Source organism: Pituophis catenifer, unplaced genomic scaffold (assembly GCF_029215685.1).
Source record: "Pituophis catenifer annectens isolate HBS135680 unplaced genomic scaffold, rPitCat1.0.hap2 SCAF_1, whole genome shotgun sequence".
NCBI classification, from domain to species: domain Eukaryota; kingdom Metazoa; phylum Chordata; class Lepidosauria; order Squamata; family Colubridae; genus Pituophis; species Pituophis catenifer.
Window position 1 is genome coordinate 298,240,045 of NW_027256881.1, and position 14,151 is coordinate 298,254,195.

Consider the following 14,151-nt stretch of genomic DNA (forward strand, 5'->3'; position numbering starts at 1 on the left):
TGTCAAAATCACAGCCTTGTAGATTTTTGTGATTAATGTAGATGATTAATGCATTGGATTTTGTATCCAATGGGTTATATTTATTAGAATTTATATACTGCATTTCATTCAGAGAAACTTAAGAGGGTATTCCCTCTTCCTTTTTTCCCCAATACCAGCAACCCTGTGTGGTAGATACAGGGTTGATAGAGCATGACTAGTCCAAAGTCAGCTAGTGGGCTTCTTTGTTAAAGGCAGACTGGATCCAGGATCTCTTGATTCCTAATCCAACACTTTAATCACTATTGTAAAAATAGGTTTTCTTTCCCAATATATTTGCAGTCTGTCTAATTTTTTTCATGTTTTATTTAGTTTTAATAAGCTTGGAAAATATATTACTAAGTATGCATGAAATTATTTTAACAAACATGTTTTTTTCATTGTACCTAGAATAATCAACATTACCCTTCATGTTAGCTAGCCCTACTTAGCTTGTAATACCATGTTTCCCCGAAAATAAGATCCTGTCTTATATTTTTTTGAACCCTGAAATAAGTGCTTGGCCTTATTCCCATGCGCTCAAAAGCCCGATTGAGCTTATTATCAGGGGATGTTTTATTTTGGGGAAAACAGGGTAAATAGTAACTTTAGCTAAAGCCTAACACTGCACGGTTTATTTCCATGAAGGAAATATGGCATAGTAATTGCTTTGTTTCTTTATGAGATCATACTTGAATCTATTGTGCAAATGTATGGTTTTTCTAGCATATTTTCTTAGCTTTTTGTTTTCAAAAATCCTCTACCCTAAACTGTGAGCATTAGGTACAGAAGAAAGGCAAAAATGAACTCCTGTTGTGGTTTCCTAAAACATTTTGGACAGAAAACTGCTAGGGGGGAAAAAAAGAAACCTCCAATAGATTGATAATTTCTATGAGGTCTGCTCATATAGCTTCTCCCTTCATTTTCAGCTCTTTCCAACTTTTAGTGAAGGAGAAATACTAGGCATGTTTTTAATGTCTATGCAAGGGGACTCTGCTTGGGTAACCTTGTAAGTTAACTTGTGTGAAGGGGGCCATGATGCCTGGCTCTTTTAATTGCTGACATGGAGATTATGTTGTTCTTGGCTTGGGGCAAAGCCATTACTCAGGAGTTTCTCTTCAAGTGATCCTTTGTTAAGCTTCTGTTTGCATCTCCTGTGCTCCCTCTTTCAGTCCCTCTCAGCACAGACATTCTGTGGTAGATTTATAAAGCTCATTGCCACATCTCAGGCACAGGAAATACTGAAGTTTCCATTATTAAAGGAAAAGGGCTTTAATGCAGAAGCTCTCTCTTTGCCTGGAGTAATAAAAGATTGAAATGATTTAAAAGTTTAAAAAACAAACAAACCAGGATTATAACTGGATATTCCTGCCCTCAGTAATCAGCAAGTTTGCTGTTATATTTCCTACTAACCTTGGGGAATAAGAAACAAATGTCTACCTAACTAATTTGTGTAAGTTTTTCGTTCATTCAGTCAGGTCAGATAGGATGGACACACTCCTGGTTCCTTCCCTTAGCTCCAGAGGTGGGTTTCAGCAGGTTCTGACCAGTTCTGGAGAACCAGTAGTGGAAATTTTGAGTAGTTCGGAGAACCAGTAAATACCACCTCTGACTGGTCCCACCCCCATCTATTCTCTGCCTCCCGAGTCCCAGCTGATTGAGAGGAAATGGGGATTTTACAATAACCTTCTCCTGGATTGGGGAGGGAATGGAGATTTTACAGTATCCTTCTCCTGGAGTAGGTGGGAATGGAGATTTTACAGTATCCTTCCCTGCCACGTCCACCAAGCCATGCCACGCCCACCAAGCCACACTCACAGAACCGGTAGTAAAAAAATTTGAAACCCACCACTGCTTAGCTCCCGTTAAATATTGCCCTTGATGGGAGCCAGGAAGCATGCCTTTTCTGTGACAGCCCCTACCCCATGGAACATGCTTTCCCTGAAGTTCAGTAGGGCTCTGTACTCCTAGCCTTCCTCAAAGCTTTGAAACTTTCCCCACCAAGGGCTGGATAAGATTAGGTGACTGCACTTCAGAAGTTTGATTTGGTGTCAAGTTTTTGTTTTTAATGTATTAATTTTTATAGTTTTAATATGGTTTTTATGCTGCTTTAACATTTGATTAGGATATGCCCAGAGTTGGTTCTAAGATGGGCAGCCATATAAATATTTTAAATAAATAAATAAATTTTGACAGGATTGTTTGTCAACCACTGCTTCTCTTGAGTTCTTAAAAGCTCATGTTTGTGCCATCAGTGGTCATTTCTAGCCATCTCGTCTTCTATCATCCCTTTTCAATTTTCTTCAATTTTTCCAAGATCAGGGTAGTCTTCAGTGACTCTTGCTTTCTCTATGTTATGTGTCCAAAATATTTCAGCTATAGTTCATCATTAGGGTTTCCAATGAATTGCCTGGTTTTTCTTCCTCTAGCATTGAGGGATTTGTTCTTGAATTCTAAGGTTCTCTCAACAGTTTTTATCAGTACTTCAATTTAGAGACATCAGTTTTTCTTTGTTCAGTCATTCTGATGGTCCAGCTTTCAGAGCCAAATGTTGCAACTACAAAAAACATTGTCTTGATAATGTATATTTTGTTGTCGTTGTGATATCTCCGCACTTTAAATAAACTAGAATAGATTTAATGGTCTTATCTATAATATGTTTGAACAAGGACAGAATTTGAAACTTCTCCCTCCTGTGCTCTGGTACGTTAGGCCGCATATCTGTGTAGAGATCTCAGTTCCTTAGACTATAATAATGGCAATTCCCTTGTGAGTGAATGTTTATAGAACAGTTTGTAAACAACTCCTATTAAAAATTTCATACTATTAATTTTTTTTGGGGGGGGCATGATATCAATTAACATGGATTTTCAATTCAGGAACAGTTTTGCATTTGAAAATAATAGATGCTAATTTAGATGTGTATAATTAAAACAACATACACATACACGCTAAAATGAAGTATTTTACAGTGAATTAATTGGTCATTTGAATAATAAAGTACAAGTCTTCATAAGAAATTAAACATAATGCTTAGCTAAATAGTTATGCTTATGGCCCTTTCTCATTTTAAATATATTATTTTTTTCCTGAAATACCACTTAAATATTAAATATAAAACAAATGTTTCGGTGTAGAATTGGGAGGTGACTAAGGCACGAGTCACCTTGAGCAGGGCCTGCTGGTCCAGAAAAAGGTGCAATTGGTGCAGAAGTGGAACCTGTGCAATCCCCCCCCTCCCCAAACCATGGCTCCCACCTCCTTTTTGAGTAGGAGATGGCCTAAGTGCACACTAACTCTGATTGGGGAAGTACACCCGCAAGTACACCCGGTTAAAAGTGGAAAATCTCCTAAAGTGCATATTTCAATTGAAAGGGATGGTTCTGAACTATCAGAATAAAGAAATACTGTCATGATGTAATTCTTAATATCAACTGTTTTAAAATAGTTAATATTCTTTATTTCTTTGATACTGTATACAGCAAGCTTTTTATATACCGTCCTTGTTTTTTGCTTATCCCTTTTGTTTCACTGTCTTTGGTTCTTTACATTATTTTCAGGTTCTTTTGTCTTTGGCTCACTCTGCTATAACTTACTTTGGAAATTACTTTTGTAGGCCACATACAAAAGTCATGCCAGGAATGTGTTAAATGTATTTTTAGTGTAACAGCTGAGAAGAAGGAATTGGATCTGGCTTCTGTGGTTCATAGTTTAGGAACTTCTGGTTCCCTCTGTTCTTCAGTTTGAGTCTTCTTTCTGTTTATTTTCTTGCTTCTTTTTCCTTCATGATTCAGTGATCTTCAAAGAGTATTTGTATAGTGTGTATGACATACATTTTAATAATTCTTGCATGTAATCTGAGATAGATAGTATTCATAAGAGTTGTTGATTTACATTCTTGTAGCACGAAGAACTTGCTCTCTCTAACTGGTTATCTGGGCAAAGGAGAGGGAATCTGGATCGCTTCGTTAATAAGCCTTTAAAATTATTGTTTTTCTGCTCAGTTTTTTTTTTTACACATCTTTTGCCAAGAAAAGGGTCTATGTATTATTCCTGTCCCAGAGTTTTGGTTTTTAAAGCATTTAAGATACAGCTTGCTATACAGAAAGATGTTTAACTCAATTTTACAGCACATGTTTTGTATGAAAATGATAAAATGATTCAATGTTTGGCATTTGTAGGTAGATTTTTAGGATTGTAATTCTAGATTGTAATTTCTGAAATCTTTAATTTTTAGTTCTTTACTAACTGAATTACAATTAGCTTTACATAGCCTGTTGCCTTTGAAAATGTATTGGACTTGCTGGTTGGAAGTTCTGGGAGGATAGTCCTTGCAGACCTACAAATGAGGAAATTGAGATAAACAAAATCATCTACATGCAATAAAAATCTTGACATATTGTCAGATCCTCTCAGGATTGTATTAGTGCAAAGAAATAAACATGCACATTGGCAGTTCCAGACATATAAATACTGAAGTACTTGAATCTTTGGAAGTTTGAATGACCACTGGATGGTCATCCTTCCCTATGAATGAAAGTTATAGAAGCTATTTTTTTGTTTGCTCTCTACCTTCCTTGGGAGATTATTTTTATTGTACTAGATCTGTTATGCTATTTTTTTCTTTTTATTATATTTTATTCTGGAGGCTGTATTTTCACTGAGAGTGAAGATATACATTTACTAGTCTTATTATGTTACTTGTTGTTAATGTCTGTTAAACCCTAATGAAACCAAGTGGAGAGTCACATAAATTCTGTGATAATGTTCAAAGTAACTTGAGAGGTCCAGACTTGAGAGATTAGCTATAAATCAAACTGGTTTAATTAAAGATACAATGCCCACCATTCAAAAAACAAATTTAATTGAGTAGAAATTGTCAATCAAGGCATATGTAGGCCATGTTATTACTCAGACAATATGATACCAGTATCATGTTAGTTAGAAGAATCTCCTGGCTAAGACAAAAAAGATTTATCTGATGCAGCATGCTGCACTGTGCATTGGTCAAGAATATGTCTCAGGAAATCCTCTCTTCTAATACCCTCCAATTACTGTCCAATCCCTATTAATCTTTTCTCCAATTTCCTTCCAAAATAATTTGAATTGGTGGTGGTCTTTACAATCAACTGAAGCTAAACGAAGTATTCTATAAAGAAATATTTATCAACTTAATTCTCCTTTCTAGTTTTACTAGAGAAAAAATGCATAGAGATATATGTATATTTTGTACTTTCTTGAACAATGTATATTCTATATATCTATATCATATACAGATATTTTTCTTATACGCTGAAATGTTCCAAATTTTGTATCCATTCATATTTTCCCTTTACGACTAATGAACAAATTACTTTTCCGGTGATCTCTCATGATAAAACCTGAGTGGAATTTTAACATTCCTGAGACTTGGGGATGGAATTGAAAAGCAGTAACACAACAAAACAACTCCCCCCCCCCCCCGGTAATTGAGAGAAGCTATACTGTTCATTGCCACCTTCTTGTATCTTGATTCAAATGTATTTGTTAGATGCTGGAATGAATCACATCGATCAATTCTCTCAATTTGTTAAGTGAATTTTGCCCCATTTAAAAACCTAACTTGCCACAGTTATCAAGTGAATCACTGCAGCTGTTATATTAGTAACATGTTATTAAGTGAACCTGACTTCCCCATTGAATTTGCTCATCAGGAAATTGCCAAAGGTGATCGCATGATTCGGAGATACTGTAGTCGTCATAAATAAGAACTAGTTGCCAAGTATCCGAGTTTTGAACACATGACCATGGAGATGTTGAAATGGTCGTAAGTGTGAAAACAGTCACAAATCACTTTTTTTCAGTGCTGTTGTAACCGGGCGAACCGGTAGTAAAAAAAAAGCTACCGGTTCGGTTGAACTGGTGGTTAAAAAGCTATTGGTTCTGGCAAACCGGTAGTTAAAAAAAGGTACCGTTTGTCTGAATTGGTATTTCTGATGATCAGCTGTGCCACGTGGTTTATATTCGCTAGAAAGCATGAAATCCTGCTTTTTAGTGAAGCTAAATCATGCAGCATAGCTGTTCCGCCCCCCTCGCTGTTCTACTTACCTAGTGAAGTCTTCTTTTTCCGCATGAAGCGCACATTTGGTGTGTACTGTGCATGCTTGCACAGCGTGCTTTTGATGTGTGCTGTGCCTGTGCACACGCAGTGTGCTTTTGGCATGCCCTGTTATTAAGACCAGCTGCCTGCAATTACTGCAGGTTCGAATCTCGCCAGGCTCAAGGTTGACTCAGCCTTCCATCCTTTCTAAGGTAGGTAAATTGAGGACCCAGTTGTGGGGGCAATAAGCTGACTTTGTATAAATATACAAAAGGATGAAGGCTATTGCTTAACACATTGTAAGCCACCCTGAGTCTCCGGAGAAGGGCGGCATATAAATCAAATTTTAAAAAAACAAAAAAACTGGTGACGATCCGTGGAGGATTTCATCACTGTCGAGGACTATCTGTACTTAAGGATCTCCTTAACAACAACAAAGGAAAAGAAAAGAAAAGAGAAAAGAAAAGAAAACTTCAGATGCAGAGGAAGCTGCAATAGTACAAGAAACTATCAACACTGAGCCAAATCCCTCTCATCCAGTTCCAAGTTCTCAGCATTTGATCTCTGTCACTTCCTTTAAAACAGGAATGGGAAAGAAGGGCTCTCTACAGAGCCTCCTACATCCAACCATTAATCATATTGGCTAGGACAGTGAGAACCTTAATTGAGAAAATCCTTCACTGATTATTTAGCCCTCCTTGAAACAGACCACCAAAATCTTGAACCATCATACTATTTATTAGTTTTTATTGTGGAGCAGGAACTCTCAAAGGAGCACTCTCAACCAAATGTTTACAACATAAAAGGGGAGTTTCCTAAGGTGGAGGTCAAAGATACAGACTGTGCTCCACTTAGGTCTTCTAAGCTAAGATGCTAACTCTCTTTCCTGAATAATAATTCCAGTTATTTCCACAGAGATATTGGAAAGTTCAAACAATTTGTAGATCTATCCTGTCTACTTCCAAATCAACATTGAGTCCTCTTCGCAAAATGAGATGTCAAAGACCAGAGACTTTTCTTTAGCTGGAGAATTAAAATCCTGTACGTGGTTTTCGCTTTGGAATACATGGACAGTTATATTTCTGTTCACATGATGATAGGAAATGAGATTTTCAGTTCTTTTCCTGCTGCCTGAATGCTAGTGGGTTTTGTTGTTGATGATTTTTTATTTTATTTGTTTTTTGGTATTTCATTATATTTAATGGTGCCATGTACAGCATATTATGAGCTCTTATTTGTGTAAATTGTGGTTTGGACTTATTCACGACCATTTCTTGAATAAGTCAGAGAATCAACATTGTGCAAACTGCTATGGTTTCCTAATATTTATCTATTCTAACAGACATTTTAAAGATTTCTTGCTCAGGAGAGTGTGGCAGAAGGTGCCTCTTATTGGCTTGTGGCTAAACTACTAAATTAGATTAATCTAATTGTCATATTTCATAAAGTTGGTGTGCATACACACACGCAACTTTGTGAATATTTCTGAGTTTAAGCAGGGTTTGTTCTGGCTTTGAAATGCTTGTATGTATGTGTGGTAGTTTGTAACTTACATATCTGCTGATAAAACAGTCACATAGCACTATTTTCAACCTAGTATCAATCATTCTTGAAGAAAACAATTTCTTCAGCATGAATAAAGAAACATTATTTTTTTAAAAAAAATTACAGATCCTGTTGCTGGGTTTAATATCTTGATTTAATTTGCCTAACACTAATTTGATAGGTCTTTCTTCCCTCCCTCAAGCAGTTTTTGACTGATTGAAACTGTAGAAAAATGTGGCTTAGACAAGTGTGTTGGCTTGATTTCATTGATTAAGATGATTTGTTAGAAAACACTAAAGAAATTAATTGTCTGATTTGGCCTAAGGTCTATATGACTTCATGTTTCAAAACTACATGCACACAGCAAAGAACTATTCAAGCAATAAATGCTTAGTAACAAATGATAAATGGTAAATGTTTAATAATGATGAAAGAAATAGAATGGTGCTCCATACTTGTTATCTGGTTGCCACATTCTTGAAATATGTATTGTTTTACACACAGGGCTCATAATGCATATTAAACTTATATTTCTATTAATTAGATTTTTATCTTATCTTTCCCACACCATTTCCCAGTTTATATTAGAATCAAATCAAATCAAATCAAATCAAATCAAATCAAATCAAATAGAACAACAGAGTTGGAAGGGACCTTGGAGGTTTTCTAGTCCAACTTCCTGCTTAGACAGGAAACCCTATAGCATTTCAGACAAACGGTTATCCAGTCTTTTCTTTAAAATTTCCAGTGTTGGAGCGTTCACAACTTCTGGAGGCAAGTTGTTCCACTGATTAATTGTTCTAACTGTCAGGAAATTTCTCTTTAGTTCTAGGTTGCTTCTCTCCTTGATTAGTTTCCACCCATTGCTTCTTGTCCTGCCCTCAGGTGCTTTGGAGATTAGCTTGACTCCCTCTTCTTTGTGGTGGCCCTTGAGATATTTGAACACTGCTATCCTGTCACCCCTAGTCCTTCTTTTCATTAAACTAGACATACCCAATTCCAGCAACCGTTCTTTATGTTTTAGCCTCCAGTCCCCTAATCATCTTTGTTGCTTCTCTGCACTCTTTCTAGAGTCTCAACATCTTTTTTACATTGTGGCGAACAAAACTGGATGCAGTATTCCAAGTGTGGCTTTACCAAGGCATTATAAAGTGGTATTAACACTTCATGTAATCTTGATTCTGTCCCTCTGTTTATGCAACCTAGAACTGTGTTGGCTTTTTTGGCAGCTGCAACACACTGCTGGTTCATATTTAAATGATTGTCCACTAGGACTCCAAGATCCCTCTCACAGATACTACTATTGAGCAAAGTACCTCATATCACAATGTACATAGGTCATCCTCTTTATTTTGCAAAGAAGGTAGGGAATTTCTACCTTTTTCATTTTAATTTTCATTTCTCACTTCAAAAGCATTAGTAACACTTGCATTAGTAACACTTTTGGGTGATCTCTGGCTTGGATGGGATCCTTGCCTTACTTGACCAACTTTTGGTGGCTTTCTATACCATCAACATGGTATCTTTCTGGATCAGCTTGGAGGATTAGGAGTGAGCAGCATGAGTTTGTGCTGGTTCATTTCCTTTCTCTGGAGTCAATTCCAGGACATGATGATTGGGGAGGAAAGATTCTGCCCCTGGCCCCCCACTCTGGGGTTCCACAGGGATTGGTGCTCTCCTGTCTTCTGTTTAACATCTACATGAGACCGCTGGGTGAGCTTATCCATTGCTAGACAGTGAAGTACAGTATATCAGTATGTTGGTAATACCAGACTGTACATCTGTGCTCTTGGCAAATTAAGCAATGCTATGGATGTCTTATCCCAGTATCTGGAGGCTGAGAGTGTCCGGGTGGGAAACAACAGGCTTCAGCTAAATCCTGGCAAGACTGAGTGGCTTGGGGTTTTGGGGTCCTCTGATTCTAGGATTATAACTCTGAGGTGCTGGATGGAGTTGAACTGCCCAAAACAAACACTGTGTGCAATCTGAAGGTCCTCAAGGATTAATGAGTCCTGTTTAACAAGCAAATGGTATATCATGCATCAATTGCATCTATTCTTGGATCAAGTGACCTTAATCATGGTCACTCATGAGTAGCACTCTTCATGGGACTGCCCTTGAGGAGTTCTTCAGCTGGTGGAAGATGCAGCAGTGTGACCAGTTATATGTTTTTTGTAGTTTTATGCAACATGAGCTACATTGGTTACCAGTTTGTTTCCAGGTCCAATTCAAGGTGTTGGTGTTGACTATTAAATCCCTACATGACATGGGACTGGGTTGTTTGAGGGACCATCATTGCCCAATTTCATCTACCAGATTTAACAGACTGGGCATGTTATGGAATCAGTCATCTAGGGAAGTATATTTGGTGGCCCCTAGGCAGCAGGTCTTTTCCTCAGTGGCCCTGAGTTGTGGAATCTCTCCCCTTGCCCTGCCCAAGGTAAGTGTACTTTCATTGCTTCTAAGCTTCTAAAAGTCCCTCACAACCTGGTAAACAGCAGGGGATGGGTGAACTAGTGAGGTGCTCATATTACTATTAACATCCCTTTGTCTATTATTCTTGCTTTAGCTGTTTTCATAGTTTTAAATGTTTTAAAATTTGTTAATGACAAAGATAAGAGATATTTATTGTTATTCTACATAACTCAAAGTCACTTGCTTGTGAGACGGGCGGCCACATAAATTAGATAAATACATAAAAATTGTTGTTCTTTATGTGGGTTTAAGCTTTGATTGTGGTTATCTTGACTCATACAATGTGAGAAAAGTTTGATTGTTGTCAAATCAGAAACATTGGTATAATGGAAAACTAACAGTATTTCAAAAAGAATACTGTATATATAAGCCCTAATATATTATTTGAATATCTGAAATAAAACTAATGGCTGTATTCTTTGTGGCTTGAATTCAACTGAAATTGTATTGAGCTAATATTTCACAAATAGCATTTACTGATTGTTGGGAAAATCCATTCTAGCTATGTAGTAGGATCATATGTTCTCTTGAAAACTTGTTCCATTACTAAGTCTGTTTCTAGTGTGTACATCTGAATAATAAGGCCTAGAATACTTTTCACATGGGAAATAATGGAATTTAAAACCATGCAAGCAGCCCTATAGAAATGCTAGTGCTTGTTGGAAATGTTTATATTGAATACGACACAATTCATGCTGCTGTGTACGTATTATTTGGCTCACTCTACATTGAACAGCTCTCATTGATTCCTTCAGAGGTATTACCGTATTTTTCAGAGTATAAGATGCACCTTTTTCCCCTTTTGGGTGCGTCTTATATTCCGAATGTAGCTTTTTCAAAGCTTTTTTTCAGCCCTAACGAGGCGCTAGCAAGTGAAGCATCTTCCCAGCTTTGCCTGCTCCCTAGACTCTCCGCTGTGCTTTAACGAGGCGCTAGCGAGTGAAGTGATCTCCATGCTTTGCTTGCTCCCTCTGACTCAGCTGCTTTTCCCATTGCTGCTTCCTCTCAGCTGTGCCTTAGAAGCTGTTTTTTATCCCCAAGCAGGGGATAAAAAACCAGCAAACTAATGTGCTGAAGCTGACCAGACTAAGGACGCTAGCCAGATGAATACCTGATAGGCAAATATTTTTTTCCCTTATTTTCCTCCCTAAAAACTAAGCTGCGTCTTATACTCCGGTGTGTCTTATACTCCGAAAAATACGGTAATTGCACTTTTCTATGCTAGACAAAGTTTATATTTGCTGACCTTGAGATGCCTATTTTGTCATACAGGATTGTCTATGAGGAAATGCATTACTTCAGTCATCAACAAGTTTCTGATTTTTCTGGTTTTCTAATATTGTAAAATAGCGAATGTTCTCCACCTAAGAAAACAATACAGATTTTTTGGCTTTTAAACTATTGCTCGAGAGATTTGTCTGAATTTCCTTTGTCTTCCATCTCAAATTACAGCTGATTCATGTCTGATTCATGTTTTTAGTTCAGCTTAGTTTGTGTTTGCTGTGATATTTACCCTAGTCAATCTTTTCTCTGTAATCAAAACTTTTATTCGTTGCTGTCTCTCCCCCGCCCTCCCCCCCCCCGGCTTCCCCTGTCTCCTCAGCATCTGTTATAAGGGACCACAGCTGGGTAGTTTTCTTTGAAGGTGAATCCAAGACTGGGTCAGTGTAGATTCCTCAGCCCCTGTATGCTGATTGGAGCACACAGCAGCGAGAAAACCAAACAAACAAAGAAAAGATTTTTTGATATCTTGCAGCCCCCAAGAAAAACAGTTCTGACCTTTCCTTAGCCTCTGACAATTATGCTGTTAAACGTTGCTTTGTTGACTCTTCCCACTGGGTGACAGAGCTACTTGTCTGTTTGCAGAAAGGAACACAGAGCTAAGCAAGGCATCTACAACAGGAGGGTTACAAATTCAATCATTTCTCCATTATATAATGAATTGTGAAATTAATATTGTACAAAAACAATGATTTTGTTATTTTCAGAAGCGGAAATATTCTATTAGAAATCTAATCATTTGAATGGTTCTATTAATCCTAAAAATTAAATTCTATTCCTCCCCCCCCTTCCCCCCCCATTAGGCTTTGTTTGCCAGCTTCCCAACATCAAATATCAGTTCTGCATCCAGTCTCAGTTCTACGGCCTTGTCATCTAATGCTTGTAGCCGCAGAGCATCAGGTTCCATTTCTGAAGTCCAGAATGCATCTAGTCTGCACAAAGTGATGTCATCCCAGAGTGCATCATCACATTTGGTCCCTAAGCCCCCAGTCAATATCAGGAAAGTAGCATCTCAGAGAATATCCAAGTAAGTTTGTATTCCTCAATCAGAAGTAGTCCTGAAATTTTAGATGAATAAAAGTTAACTTGCAAGTGATTTCTTCTTGTGGATATAAGGACGTTTCTATAATGATCTAAGAGATATAATTAGATCTGGGATTTGTCCTGCAGGATTTTAATAACAGATATTGTGGTTTATTTCCTGAATATGGTGGGGTTTTTTTATTACCTTTGCATATTATAACAAACAGATCCATTAATTTATAAATGCTTGATGCTTTTGTACATTGTTCATTTGTTCTTTGCAGATTTCTTTACATATTGTAATAATTGCTTTCTGAAAGGTATTAATTATAGTTCTATTTAATTATGTATGTAAGTATTTATGTACTTATTTAACTTTTAAGTTACTTCAGTTGCATGACTCTAAGTTACTATTATTTGATAAATTTGTTACCCATTTTATTAAAGTGAAATCTCACTTATTTTCTTTTATGTTCAGTTGTTACAGGTAGTCTTCGTTTAATGACCACACAATTTGGACCAGCAAGTCCATTATTAAGTGATGTGGTCATTAAGCAAGATATGTAATTGAGAGGGATTTATCATCTCACTTCTGTTGCAGTTGTAAGCAAATCACGGTCATTAAGTGAGATATGACGAGATCGTGACTTGCAATTTTAACTGCCGCTCCTCTTGTTGGAAGCTAGCTGTTGAGTATGCAAATGATGATCACGTGACCATGGGATGCTGCAACAGTCGTAAACATTCACCAGTTGCAAAGTGCCCAAATCTCGATCACGTGACCGGGGGGGGGGGGGGATGGTGTAATGGCCCTAAGTGTGAGAACCAGTCATAAAGTTACTTTTTCAGCACTGTTATAACTTCAGATAGTTGCTTAACATGGCACTTGTGAAGCTAGAACTATCTGTAATGGTCTTGTTTTTTTCCTGGACTAAATAGTGTCAGCCTTTTAAATTTCTCTTTATACAGATGCCTCCCTAAGTTTATTGTAAATTGTGGCTTCATCTTTGGAGATATTAACCTTGTTATAAATCTTTGTCTGCTTGTTCTTGCCCTAATGTCAGTAAGTGAGGGCTCTAGGCCAACTTTCTCTGGAGGCTTGGAAACTAAGCAGGGTCAGGTCTATGTTTGTAGGATTGGAAATTGAAAGAACATTAAATAAGAAACAAGAAATTCAATAAGAAACCAGTGGAAAACCATGTGGTTATATCCATGTAGTTTCTAAGAGTAAAACTTCACTTGAGAACATCTTCATCTTTAAAATTAAGTTTTAATTAATTATTAATTCTGAAACAATTCTTGGTAATAGGCAACAAATACATAATAGGAAGAGATCAGGACACCAAAGGCTTGAGAGGATAAAGATTGGCTCACTATATTGAGGGAGTATATTAAACTATTCTGTGGATTTACAGTAGATTTTGAATAAAGAAGAGAGAAATAAAAGGATATATCACTTTCACCTGGTACTATTCCAATTTTTAGCATGAGCTTGCTTGTAGATTAGGTGAAATACACATATCTACATGTAATACTTAGAGGAAAGCACATGTGTGTACACCATTCAAATAAGCAGTAAATACTAAATGTTATGCTTCTTATCTAAACTATCCATGTCCTAATAGTTCACTAATTAAATATTAGCTCCAAACATTTTGACAGTACAGCTTGGATGGGTAACAGTGACCCACTAGCTTCATGCTTTGTTCATTTTACATAGAATACCAAAC

At 37.0% G+C, this 14,151-nt stretch overlaps 1 protein-coding gene across 1 annotated transcript in view; it reads left to right on the forward strand.

Annotated features, from left to right (window-relative positions):
* The window catches only part of TTLL5 (tubulin tyrosine ligase like 5), a 141,430-nt gene that overhangs the window by 98,859 nt on the left and 28,420 nt on the right, over positions 1-14,151 (forward strand). Inside the window, exon 31 of the mRNA XM_070940991.1 lies at positions 12,202-12,425. Coding sequence (XP_070797092.1) covers positions 12,202-12,425 — 224 coding nt within the window. The remainder of the gene's footprint in view (positions 1-12,201; positions 12,426-14,151) is intronic.